Source organism: Ahaetulla prasina, chromosome 1, assembly GCF_028640845.1.
Source record: "Ahaetulla prasina isolate Xishuangbanna chromosome 1, ASM2864084v1, whole genome shotgun sequence".
Lineage (NCBI taxonomy): Eukaryota > Metazoa > Chordata > Lepidosauria > Squamata > Colubridae > Ahaetulla > Ahaetulla prasina.
This window is the reverse complement of record NC_080539.1, coordinates 185,741,494-185,755,221: the sequence shown is the minus strand read 5'-3', so window position 1 is coordinate 185,755,221 and position 13,728 is coordinate 185,741,494. Positions and strand designations below refer to the sequence as shown.

Below are 13,728 nucleotides of genomic sequence, written 5' to 3'. Positions count from 1 at the left end.
TGGCATAAAACCATTCTGGTCAGGATGTATATATTCATTTATTACTTTCTTTAATCTTTCCACCATTATCAATGTAAATAGTTTATAATCTACATTTAGTAACAATATTGGTCTACAATTTTTGATTTGTAGTTGGTCTGTCTCCTCTTTTGTGTGATAATGGCTTCGGTCCATGAATTTGGTATTTTGGCCTTCAAAAGTGCTTCATTAAAAATTTCTAATAAAATTTCATCTAATGATTGCTGACATGTCTTATAAAATTCTACCGGTAGGCCAGCTGGACCTGGAGTTTTATTGTTTTTCTGTTTTTTCCTTGCCTCCATTAATTTAGTCAAACTAATTGGCCCATTTAATATTTCCCTCTGTGTCTCTTCTAAGTTCATTAGATCTGATTTGTTTAGGTATGGTTTAATATCTTCTTCAGGTGTATTTTCTTGTGCATATAGGTTTTGAAAGAAATTTTTTGCAAAATTTTTCTTATCTTCTTTTCTATAGCATGTCTCTCCTTTCTCTTCTAGTAATTGGTGTATCATTTTCTTCTCTTTTTCTTTTTTCAGTTTGTATGTCAGCCATCGTCCTGTTTTGTTTGCGTATTCGAAGTGAATTTGTTTTGCTGCCTTAATTTTCCTTGCTATCTCTATTTTTGTGTAGTCAGATTAATTTTATGTTTTATCAAATCTATTTTTCCTTTAATCTTTTTATTTTGGGGTTCCTTCTGTAGGTCAGGTTCTGAGTTCTTGTAACAGATTGTCTCGTTCTTACGTTTTGTTTTTATTTTTCTTCACTGTGTAGGCAATTGTTAGACCTCTTATGTATGCTTTTGCAGTGTCCCATAGGTTTTGAAGGGAAGTTTCTTCTTTTGTGTTTATCTTGAAAAATATATTCATCTCCTTTTCAATCATTTATTTATTTTATTTTATTTATTTATCATATTTGTATACCGCCCTATCTCCCTAGGGACTCAGGGCGGTTTCACAGGCAAATAAAAAGATACATATAAATACAGAATAAAATAACAGTTAAAAAACTTATTCTACATAGCCAAATCTTTAAAAAAACAATATAAATAATAAAACCCATTAAAACCAATATAAATTTAAAATCTAATCCAGTCCTGCGCAGATGAATAAATGTGTTTTAAACTCGCGACGGAAGGTTCGGAGGTCCGGAAGTTGACGAAGTCCTGGGGGGAGGTCGTTCCAGAGGGTGGGAGCCCCCACAGGGAAGGCCCTTCCCCTGGGTGTCGCCAGACGGCACTGCCTAGCCGACGGCACCCTGAGGAGTCCCTCTCTGTGGGAGCGCACGGGTCGGTAAGAGGTATTCGGTAGCAGCAGGCGGTCCCGTAGGTAGCCCGGCCCTATGCCATGGAGCGCTTTAAAGATAGTTACCAAGACCTTGAAGCGCACCCGGAAGGCCACAGGTAGCCAGTGCAGTCTGCGCAGGAGAGTTGTCACATGGGAGCCACAAGGGGCTCCCTCTATCACCCGCGCAGCCGCATTCTGAACTAGCTGAAGCCTCCAGATGCCCCTCAAGGGGAGCCCCATGTAGAGAGCATTGCAGTAATCCAGACGAGACGTCACGAGGGCGTGAGTGACCATGCATAGGGCATCCCGGTCTAGAAAGGGGCGCAACTGGCGAACCAGGCGAACCTGGTAAAAAGCTCTCCTGGAGACGGCCGTCAAATGATCTTCAAAAGACAGCCGTTCATCCAGGAGGACGCCCAAGTTGCGCACCCTCTCCATCGGGGCCAATGACTCGCCCCCAACAGTCAGCCGCGGACTCAGCTGACTGTACCGGGATGCCGGCATCCACAGCCACTCTGTCTTGGAGGGATTGAGCTTGAGCCTGTTTCTCCCCATCCAGACCCGTACGGCTTCCAAACACCGGGACAGCACTTCGATAGCTTCGTTGGGGTGGCCCGGTGTGGAAAAGTACAGCTGGGTGTCATCCGCATACAGCTGGTACCTCACACCGAAGCCACTGATGATCTCACCCAGCGGCTTCATATAGATGTTGAACAGAAGGGGCGAGAGAATCGACCCCTGCGGCACCCCACAAGTGAGGCGCCTCGGGGCCGACCTCTGCCCCCCTGTCAACACTGTCTGCGACCGATCGGAGAGATAGGAGGAGAACCACCGATAAACGGTGCCTCCCACTCCCAATCCCTCCAACCGGCGCAGCAGGATACCATGGTCGATGGTATCAAAAGCCGCTGAGAGGTCTAATAGGACCAGGGCAGAGGAACAACCCCTATCCCTGGCCCTCCAGAGATCATCCACCAACGCGACCAAAGCCGTCTCAGTGCTGTAGCCGGGCCGGAAACAGGACTGGAACGGGTCTAGATAGACAGTTTCATCCAGGTGTAGGGGAAACTGATATGCCACCATACTCTCTACAACCTTCGCCGCGAAGCGAAGGTTGGAGACCGGACGATAATTACCTAAAACAGCCGGGTCCAGGGAAGGCTTCTTGAGGAGGGGCCTCACCACCGCCTCTTTCAAGGCGGCCGGAAAGACTCCCTCCAACAAGGAAGCGCTCATAATCGCCTGGAGCCAGCCTCGTGTCACCTCCTGAGTGGCCAGTACCAACCAGGAGGGGCACGGGTCCAGTAAACACGTGGTGCCATTCAACCTACCCAACAACCTGTCCATGTCCTCGGGAGCCACAGGGTCAAACTCATCCCAAAAAATGTCAACAAGACCACCCTCAGACGCCCCATCTGAATCGCCGCAATTTTGGTCCAGACCGTCCCGAAGCTGAACGATTTTATTGTATAGATAACCATTAAACTCCTCAGCACGTCCCTGTAACGGGTCATCCCGCTCCCCCTAGTGAAGGAGGGAACGAGTCACCCGAAACAAGGCGGCTGGGCGGTTATCTGCCAACGCAATGAGGGAGGAGGCGTAGCAATGTCTCGCTTCCCTCAGTGCCACTAGGTAGGTCCTACTATAGGATCTAACTCGTGTCCGATCAGCCTCTGAACGGCTAGACCTCCAGGAGCTCTCTAGGCGTCTTCTCCGGCGTTTCATCCCCCTCAGCTCCTCGGAGAACCAAGGAGCCGGTTGGGATCTGCGCCGGGTCAGAGGCCGCAGAGGCACGACACGGTCTAAAGCCCCAGCCGCAGCCCGTTCCCAGGCCGCGACTAGTTCCTCAGCCGTGCCGTGAGCCAGACCCTCAGGAAACGGCCCAAGCTCCGTCCGGAACCTCTCCGGGTCCATCAGGCGCCTGGGACGGAACCAGTGTAATGGTTCCGTCTCCCTGCGGTGTTGAGTGGCGGTCAGAAAGTCCAGGCGAAGGAGAGAGTGATCTGACCATGACAAAGGTTCTGTGACTACATCCCTCAAGTCCAGATCCTTCAACCACTGACCAGAGATAAAAATCAGGTCCAGTGTGCCTCCCCCGATGTGATCAATCATCTGGGCGTACTCTTTTAGTATTTCTTTATTCATCATCCACCTTTTTCTTTTCTTTTGGCCTTTCCATGTTACTCTTACTGGATTATGGTCTGCCCACATGTTTATCCCTATTTTCACTTCTACATCTTTTCTAAACTCTGTCGTCATCCATACCATATCTATCCTAAACCATGATTGATGTGGACTAGAATAGAATGTGTATTTTTTTCCTTGTTTATTTCCCTCCATGTATCTTGCAGACATAATTCCTGTATCATCTCATGAAATGTGTTGTCTGGTAATGTCTTTTTCTTGGTTTTGTTTTTCTTGTTACTTGGATCATCTTTTTTCACATCTGTAATCGCATTAAAGTCACCTATTAGGCAGAGGTTTTCATATTCTAATTCTTTTACTTTATTGTGTATCTTTTTATAGAATTCATTTTGATTATTGTTTGGTGTGTAAATTGAGATCAGTAATAATGTTTTTTGTTCTGTTTGTATTTCAAATATATACTGCTATTCCTTGTTTTTTTTATTCTGCCAATGAGGTGTACAGTTCACCTAGTCTTGGGTATTCTAATATCTTTCTATGTTGTTTCTTGATGTGGAATTCCTGCAAATTTATAATATCCATATCTAATCTTTGTAGCTTTGTGAATGTTTGCGTTCTTTTGACTGGTGTGTTTAAACCGTTTATATTTATTGAAATCATTTTTATTTCTTCCTCCATATTTGTTCTTATTTGTTTGTTACTCTTAGTTTTCTTGTGCTTCTTGTTTCTATTTGGATTCTTCCCTTTGCCCCTTCTCTCTCTGTTCATTCCTTTTCCAGTTTCCTTTTTTCTTCTTGCTCCCTCCTCATTTTCTTCCAGATCGCATTCTTCCTGGGTCTTACTCTCGACTTCTTCCCTGCTCTCTTGTTCTTCTTCTAAGACAAAATGATGTTCAAAGAACTCTTGAGCTTTGTCTAGTGTATCTATTTTATTTTTTTCCTCCTGCCAGGAGATTAAAATACCCTCTGGTATTAGCCATCGGAATATGATCTTATACTTATTCAGTTGTGATGTTAAAAAGTTATAATTCCTTCTCTGATCTCTCACTCGTCTGGGGATTTGTTTGAGGGTTATTATTTCTTTTCCTTTATATAGTATCGATTCTTCTCTCATTTTTTTATAGATTTCATCCTTTATCTATCTTTCTTTTTTTTTTGTAAATTTAACATGCACTTCTTTTGGTAATTTATGCCTGTGTGCATAATTCATGTGTACTTTGTACACCTCATCGATATTTCTTCTCATATCTTCCTTATCTCTTTGTGTTGCTGCTGCTAGGATTTCCACCATTGTTTCCCCTAAATCTTCCTCTTTATTTTCTGTAATGTTTTGAAATCTAAGATAAAATTAATCTTTCTCTATTTCCAGAAATACTATTGATTCCTCTTGTTCTCTGTTGATTACTATCTGTTTTTGTTCATAGACTCATATATTTCTATTATTTGAATACTAAAACCTGTGGGTAAATGTTTACAAGAGGTTTTGGAGTGAAATCAGATACACATAAGAATGATGCCAAAGGAGGCCCAACAAAAAAGAAGTTTATGATTATCTTGCTCAAAATTCAAAAACGAAAAGTTCAAACAAGGAAGTCCAAAGGCTGTAGACGAGGCTGGCAATTTGGAAGAAAAAAAAACACGTTTCTAGAATGTCTCTTAACCTTACTTTTCCTGATAAGAATAGGACTATTAGTGTTGTTTCCTTTTCATACAGCTTACAGTTTTGGGTCTTCCTTATTCCATATCTACAGTTTTACACAATGGTATGTATAAAATTCTGCCTAGCCAAAACATGCAGTACATTTGTGGAATTCATAAGTTATTTGATATAAAGGCAACTGCAAATAATGTCTATTCAACTAAATTGCTCCTTTTGTCTTTTTGCTCTTTTTTTCAGGCTCATTTCATCAAAAATCATCTGCAATGAATACTATTGACATGCCTCCAATATTCAATCTTCTGGAAGTGGAGAATCTCAATGAAACCAATGTAACCTGCAACAATGGAGAGTGTATCACTGTGGACTCCTTGTTGTGCCCAAATATGCTTAACAAAAGTGCTCTGCTCTATACCCTGTCCTTTTTGTATATCTTTATTTTTATGATTGGCTTAGTGGCCAATTTTGTGGTTGTCTGGATGAATTTTCAAACAAAAATTACTGGCTATGAAACTCACTTATACATCCTCAACCTTGCTGTTGCTGACCTTTGTGTGATCATCACTCTTCCCATCTGGGTAATCTCCTTTGTTCAACACAGCCAGTGGAACATGGGGGAAATCTCATGCAAGATAGCTCACCTTGTGTTCTCCATCAATCTATATGGCAGCATCTTCTTCCTGACATGTATGAGTGTGGATCGGTACCTCTCAGTTGCTTACTTCCAACCTGCCAGCAGTGTTAAAAAGAAGAGACTCCGTTGTTGCATTTGCATCTTGGTATGGCTCTTTGCCTTCTTTGCAGCCCTTCCTGATACCTATTACCTTAAGATGGTTTCCTCCAACAATGAAACCTATTGTCGTCCTGTCTATCCAGAGGAGACTGCAAAGGAGTGGCTAGCTGGCATAGAGCTAACCTCTGTTATTTTAGGTTTTGTCATTCCTTTTCCTCTCATTGCTGTTTCCAATTGTCTTTTAGCCGCAGCTGTATTGGCCTCTAATGATCAAGAGAGGAAGAGTAATGTGAAAATTATTTTTTCCTATGTCCTTGTATTTCTTGTCTGTTGGCTGCCATACCACATAGCTGTGTTGCTTGACTTCTTGTTGGCCTTCCATTTTATACCCTTCAGTTGCCAAATGGAGAACTTCCTTTATGCAGCTCTTCACATTACTCAGTGCTTCTCTCTGGTTCATTGTTGCATCAATCCCATTCTCTATAGTTTTATCAATCAAAACTACAAGTATGAACTCATGAAAGCATTTATCTTTAAATATTCAGCTAAAACTGGCCTTACAAAGCTGATTGATACTTCCAAGGTTTCAGAAACTGAGTACTCTGCTTTGGAGCAAAATGGTAAATGATCATTGCTATGCAAAAGACATTGCTGGGGAAGCAGATTACTCCTTTCCAATATATATATCAGATATTTTGCAGTTATACTGGCAGATAAATATATTTAACCATGTATTTGGTTAATATTGTGAGAGTATAAAATATTGTAGTTTAAATATTAGATCTTCAGTTTTCTATTGAAAGAGTAGATTGCATAACAAATTAAAATTATATGTATTTTAAGTTGGTCTTCAAATTTTGTGACAACATAGTTGTAATATATATTTTTAAATATTCATTATTGCATGTTAATGTTTCATGACCTTTGGATATTCGTTTCTTTCAGCGCCTCATCCTCCTATTAGTATGTTATTTTTCAAATGCTATCTTGGAAAATAAGATGCAAACAATACAGTATGCTACTTGGGTGGGGTGGGAGGACAGATGCACCTGATATTTAATTTTAAATTCTTTTTTAAATCAATAGCAAGTATTCCTGGTGATTACACTATGGTTTCATAGACAGCACTACAGAAGGGTTATAGCAGGGGTCCCCAACCACTAGTTCCTCATCCCAGTGCTGGACTGCAACCCATTGGGAACTGGGGCATGGAAGTGGTGTGCATGCATCTGCAAAGCTGCATTTGTGAAAGTGGCACATTGTGTGCACGAAACCATCCCCTTACACCAGTCCACTGAGCCAGAAAGGTTGGGGACTGCTGGCTTACAGTATCCTGTTGTGACGCACCTGCATCAACTAGTTTACGAATGGATTCAAAATATTTATGAACAGGGTGCCTCCAGTTTTTACCAGCAATTTTCTTGTCACAATCACATAGACTTATTGTGCATATGCGTGAGTGTGTATGCATATGTATGCTTCTGAATATAATTGGTCTGTAGTCCATTTGTGTTCTTTTTCTGATCCTAAAAATATTCAATAAACAGACATGTTAAGAAAGTTTTGTCTCCTCAAGTAAAATACTTTTTTGTTGTCATGTTGTAAGCTACTCTGGGATAACCTGTGTTTGGAAGATGGTATATATGTTTTAAAAAGATTTTTTACATAAAGAAATGTTTAAAAGTGAACAGTAAATAATATTGAATTATACATAGACTTACAGCAAAATATGAGAGTGGTGACTGAAGAGTGCCTTGATATCAGAATCCAGTTTTCACTGAGGAATTCAGAATTTTTGGAAGCCTTTACTCTTTTTGAACAATTCAGGAGTATCACAGTATATTTGTTTACATTAAAAATTACTTTGAAAAGTAGCAGCAATTGTCACAAAAAATGTGAACTTTTCTTTAGGTATGATTTCTTCTTGTATATTTTGTGTGCTTCTGGAGTAGGAAGCTTTGAGGGCAATAAACGGAGCTAATCATATCTTTCTCCTAAATCTTCTATGAACTGGTTTTGCTAAGCTTCAGCCCTTGGGTTGACCCTTCAGTTTGCACAAGTTCTCTCCCTTTTCAACCATACTATACCATCGAAAACTGACCAATGGCCAAGCCATGAATTCCATTTGCTGGGGCTACTTCTATGGGCACAATGGACAGACATCAAGTGCTGAGTAGCCTATCTCCAAGTGATCCCTCCTAATTATGATTGTGGAAGAGAGGAAAATCCTGCTGAGGTTTTCTTTTGTGGGACTTGTTTGCGCCACAGCAGGAAAAGTCATTTATTTCATCAGCAGGGCTATCATAACAGAAATTGGGCCTCTGGTCTGTTATTAACACAGCTGCTTGCTGCTTGCAATTATTGCAAGTTCAGTCCCACCAGGCCCAAGGTTGACTCAGCCTTTCCATCCTTTATAAGGTAGGTAAAATGAGGACCCAGATTGTTGGGGGCAATAAAAGTTGACTTTGTATATAATATATAAATGGATGAAGACTATTGCTTAACACAATGTAAGCCGCCCTGAGTTTTCGGAGAAGGGCGGGATATAAATTCAAATTAAAAAAAAAATTGGCCACTGGCAGCCCTGTTCTCTTTCCATGGTTGCAGTGCATTCTGAAAGTTTACAGCTTTCTGTTTCTTGATCTGCCACTAAATATATAGTACATAAATAGACGAAGTATATCTTACTCTTTTTGCTGCAACTGATAAAGTTATTCCTTTGGTATTTTATAATGTTCTATTTGGTTAAGTGAAGATTTTTGGGAAAACAAAATAACAGTTGGAAGGGACCTTGGAGGTCTTTTAGTCCAACCCCCTGCTTAGACAGGAAATCCTACACCACTTCAAACAAATGGTTATCCAATATCTTCTTAAAAACTTTCAGTGTTGGAGTATTCACAACTTCTGAAGGCAAGTTGTTCCACTTATTAATTGCTCTAGCTCTCAGGAAATTTCTCCTTAGTTCTAGGTTGCTACTCTCCCTGATTAATTTCCACCCATTTCTTCTTGTCCTACCCTCAGGTGCTTTTGGTTTTTTGGTTTTTTGGTTTTTACATTTATATCCCGCCCTTCTCCGAAGACTCAGGGCGGCTTACAGTGTATAAGGCAACTTTGGAGAATAGTTTGACTCCCTCTTCTTTGTGGCAGCCCCTGAGATATTGGAACACTGCTATCATGTCACCCCTAGTCCTTTTCATTAAACTGAACATACCCAGTTCCTGCAGCAGTTCTTTTTATGTTTTAGCCTCCAATTCCCTAATCATCTTTGTTGCTCTTCTCTGCACTTTCTAGAGTCTCCACAACTTTTTTACATCGTGTCGACCAAAACTGAATGCAATATTCCAAGTGTGGCCTTACCGAGGCATTACAAAGTGGTATTAACACTTCACATGATCTTGATTCTATCCCCCTGTTTATGCAGACTAGAACTGTGTTAGCTTTTTTGGCAGTTTCTGCACACTGCTGGCTCATATTTAAATGGTTGTCCACTAGGACTCCAAGATCCTTTTCACAGTTACTACTATTGAGCAAGGTACCACATATACTGTACCACATATACTGTACTGTTTTTCTTGCCTAAATGTAGAACCTTACTTTTTTCACCATTGAATTTCATTTTGTTAGATAGCACCCAATGTTCAAGTCTGTCAAGATCCTGTATCTTAAAACTATCTTCCAGAGTGTTGGCTATTCCTGCTAGCTTGATGTTGTCTGCACAGTTGATAAGTTCTCCGTCTATCCCCTTGTCCCTTCATTTTCAGTCATTAGAATTCAGTATTATATATCCCATAACACAGATTTCCAGAAGAGAGTATTCTAATGCATTAAAAGTACAACTCCCTTCATCAGCATAGGGGCATCTGCAGAATCTAGAGATTTCATACAAATGGTGCACATTAATAGTGGGTTTCAAATCCCAGCACTACCGGTTCATTATTGGTAGTGCGTGGCACTTCTGCACATGCTCAGAAGCTTCTGTGCATGTGCAGAGTATTTTTTATGACATTTGGGCAGGTGGGCAGAGCCTCCCGCCACCGCTGCTACCGGTTCACGTGAACCAGGAGCAACCCATCATTGGTGCACATACAAAAGGAGAGGAATTTGCACCCTAATAGGATGGACATTTTGCCATTTGCTTCCTGAAAATGCCCAAGCACTTCTAATTAGCATGGTAGTAGACAAAAATGTCAGTTAATGATCCTAACTTTATATCCCAAATAGTATACTGTAAGGAGCTAGCTTACTGAAGCTCAGATAACTTGTTTTTCATGCTATAGGTTGATACTGCAATTGCATTACATTTGGCCTATCCCTTTTTAATCTTATTGCTAAGTATGTAGTGGTATCCAGTAAGTCCTAGAATACATGCATGGAAAAATCAGTGATTTGCCCTCTAAATAATAATAATCAAACATTTGTCTAAGAAAGGGAACCACAGACCATACAGCAACTATTTAAAGTAAATGTAACAAAGTAACCAAGAAATTAGGTTTGCTCAGATGAATTCTTTACAAGTCTCCTTGTTTACATGCCACCTGTCCGAGCCCTACCAGAGAAGTTCGACTTATCCTTGATCACTTCCTAATTGTGAGTCTGACTTTAGGAAAAATTTTACTCGTCCCAGCCACTGCCAAGATAATGGGTTCTTCTTTGGGAGAGAGTGCAGTGACTTTTTTTACACTTGTAGCCGCTTTCTCTGAAGGCAGGAGTAAAGGCCCTTAAAGCAGCAGAATATATACAAACAGTTACACTGCACTTCAGTCAATTACTTATTCTTTAGTTGGCCTTCCAGTGCCTCCTAAAGTGGAATATTGTGTATATACACCACCATAAAAAATAAAATAAAAATCTAATAATGTCATGAAAAATGTCATGTCCCTCTCACAGAGAGGGACTCCTCAGGGTGCCGTCAGCTAGGCAGTGCCGTCTGGCGACACCCAGGGGAAGGGCCTTCTCTGTGGGGGCTCCCACCCTCTGGAACGAACTCCCTCCAGGACTTCATCAACTTCCGGACCTCCGAACCTTCCGTCGCGAGCTTAAAACACACTTATTCATCTGCGCAGGACTGGATTAGATTTTAAATTTACTGGTTTTAAATGGGTTTTATTATTTATATAGTTTTTAATAATTCAGCTATGTAGAATAAGTTTTTTAATTGTTATTTTAGTCTGTATTTATATGTACTTTTTACTTGCCTGTGAACCGCCCTGAGTCCCTAGGGAGATAGGGCGGTATATAAATGTGAAAAATAAAAAATAAAAAAATAAAAAAATAAAAAGAGATTAGACTCCATAGTAGATGACAAGAAAGTATTGAAAATTTATGAAATATTATTAAAGTACTTTTCCTTAAATGTTTTATTGCAGAAGAATTCTACAGCATCTAAATATCACACAGTTTATATAAGGAGCTGTTAGCTCATGGAAAATCCATCTGCCTTTTCAACAGTACTGTAGGCAGATACACTTCTACTTTATTCATTAACAAATACATATTCCCTGTTTCATCAGTTAGAATTTATTTTCTGATGCAACTCCTGGAATTTTTGCATGTAGTGGGTACCCTAAAGTTCTGTCTTAGGCCCAGTACTCTTCCACATTTTCATAAACAATTTAGATGAAAAAATAGATTTTCAGACGACACCAACCTGGCTCGAATAACAAATACTTTAGAATTTAGGTTCAAGATGCAGAAGGATCTTGACAGACTTGAACACTGGACCCTTTCCAATAAAATGCAATTCAATTTGAGCCAGCAGTGCATTGAAACTGCCCAAAAAGCCAATGCAGTTCTGGGCTGCATCATCACAGGGATAGCACCAAGTTCACGTGAAGAGTTAGTACTGTAAGCCTCTCCAATCTTCCCAAGAAAGCAGGATTATTGAAACTGAAGTCATTCCAAAAGAAGTTTTTATTGAAAGGTTTGTGATAGCAAGAGATCTAGGCAGGAATGAAAGCTTCCCACTTTAAACGGCAATTTAAAGCAGTGCTAACCAAACTCCTTCCACAGTACAGCAATGTAGGAACAGAAACAGAAACTTCATATAGAGATCAGCACAGTAATGCAGTAAACAGAAACAGAAACTTCATATAGAGATCTCTCCAATCCTCCCCCCTCCCTCCCACCAGAATGCCAGCATCCCAATAGAAATATCTGGGACCTCTCATGCTGCCCTCCTAGAAAAACAGGAAGTCCACCTGAAAGAAAACAAAGGAAAGGGGAGACAAAACATAAAATCAGTGAGGTTTTTCAGGGTACAATTGATGTAATACACGTACTAATTTAGGGGCATGCACATATTTTTTGTGAACCCATTCATTGTGTGAGAAGGGGAGTTTCCAAGCCACCATGTACTGAGTGGCTTTGTGGAATTTCCTGAAATCTAGAATTTTTTGAACTTTGAAATGTTCGCCCTCTGCCATAATAGGGGGCGGAACAGGGGTAGTAGCCAGATGAAGGTCAGAGGTGACTTCAAGCTTCAGTAAACTACAATGGAAAATGGGGTGGACTTTCCATAATGGCTTAGGGAGTTGTAATTCTACCATGACAGGGTTAATAATACAAACTATGGGGAAAGGCCCAATGTATTTAGGACCCAGCTTTTTAGACTGCTGCAAAGATTTTAGAAACTTGGTGGAAAAAGTAAACTTTGTCCCCCACTTTATAAGGTCTAGGTTCTGTTTGTTTCTTGTCTGCTTGTGCTTTATAGACAGCATTGCTTCATCCAAGGTTTTGTAGACCACTAGCCAAATGGTTTGCAAATGACTGATCCACTGTTTGAAGGAGGAGATTTCTGGTTCATATGAGGGTAACTCAAGCATAGCATTAAATTCTTGCCCTGTGGCCGCTCTGAAAGGGGTAAAACCTGTGCTAGTGTGAACTGCATTATTATAGGCCACTTCTGCAAAAGGCAATAATTTGGTCCAGTTGTCCTGCTGATAGTTAATTAAAAAAGCGCAAGTACTGTTCCAGAACTGAATTGGTTCATTCCATGGTCCCGTTTGTCTGCAGATGATGAGTAGAACTAAGTCCCTGTTCGGTTCTGATTAGATTTTTAAAAGCTTTCCAGAACTTGGATGTGAATTGGACCCCTCTGTCTGAAATAATACATCGTGGAGCCCCATGCAAGCGGTACATGTGGACCAAAAGCAGCTTAGCCAAGGCTTCAGCTGTAGGGATCTTTTTGCATGGGATGATGTGAACCTGCTTTGAGAAAAGGTCAATGGCAACCCAGACCACTGTGTTTCCAGAACTCTTAGGCAATTCAACAATGAAATCCATGGAGATCTCTCTCCATGGTGCTGAAGGGTTGGCCACCAGGTGCAGTAGACTGGAGTTTTCCACCGGCCTGTGTTTTGCAACAGCGCAATGGGGCAGCTTCCTACATACCTTTCCATGTTTTTTTAAATGAGGGCAACCAGAATTGCCGTTTCAGTAAATGTAACATTTTTACAAAACCAGTGACCAGCTAATTTGGGAGTCATGACAAGCTTGCATAGTTCTCAACCTTTCCCTAGCTGGGATATAGAGCTTATTTCTCATCCAAGTTAACTCATTTTTTATTATGCAAGTATGTTTATGAGGACTAAACTACTCATCCATTTCCAAGGCTTTTTTGAATTCTGTGGAGGTGGCATTGTCTAAGGTGGAGAGGTCATTCTTTGTCTGAGAGTGTGTGACTACCTTAGCTGCTAATTGGGAGGCTGAGAACATGGGCTTAATTACTTCCGCTATGATACTGTTGTATTGCGGTAGTCTGGACAAGGCATCTGCCAAAAAGTTTTTCCCTCCCGGTAAGTACTTCAAAGTGAAATTAAAGCATTGGAAGTACAGTGCCCATCAGACCTGTTTTGGGGACATTCTCCCTAGAGCTGTATGAGACCATCCAGG

General features: G+C 40.8%; 1 protein-coding gene across 5 annotated transcripts in view; it reads left to right on the top strand.

Annotated features, from left to right (window-relative positions):
* ACKR3 (atypical chemokine receptor 3) overlaps window positions 1-7,399 on the top strand; it is a 76,551-nt gene extending 69,152 nt beyond the window's left edge. For all 5 annotated transcript variants that reach the window (XM_058185123.1, XM_058185115.1, XM_058185098.1 and 2 more), the window contains one exon: window positions 5,346-7,399. In XM_058185123.1, coding sequence (XP_058041106.1) covers window positions 5,372-6,466 — 1,095 coding nt within the window. In that variant the 5' untranslated portion in view covers window positions 5,346-5,371 and the 3' untranslated portion in view covers window positions 6,467-7,399. The remainder of the gene's footprint in view (window positions 1-5,345) is intronic.
* Window positions 7,400-13,728: the final 6,329 nt, after the last annotated feature.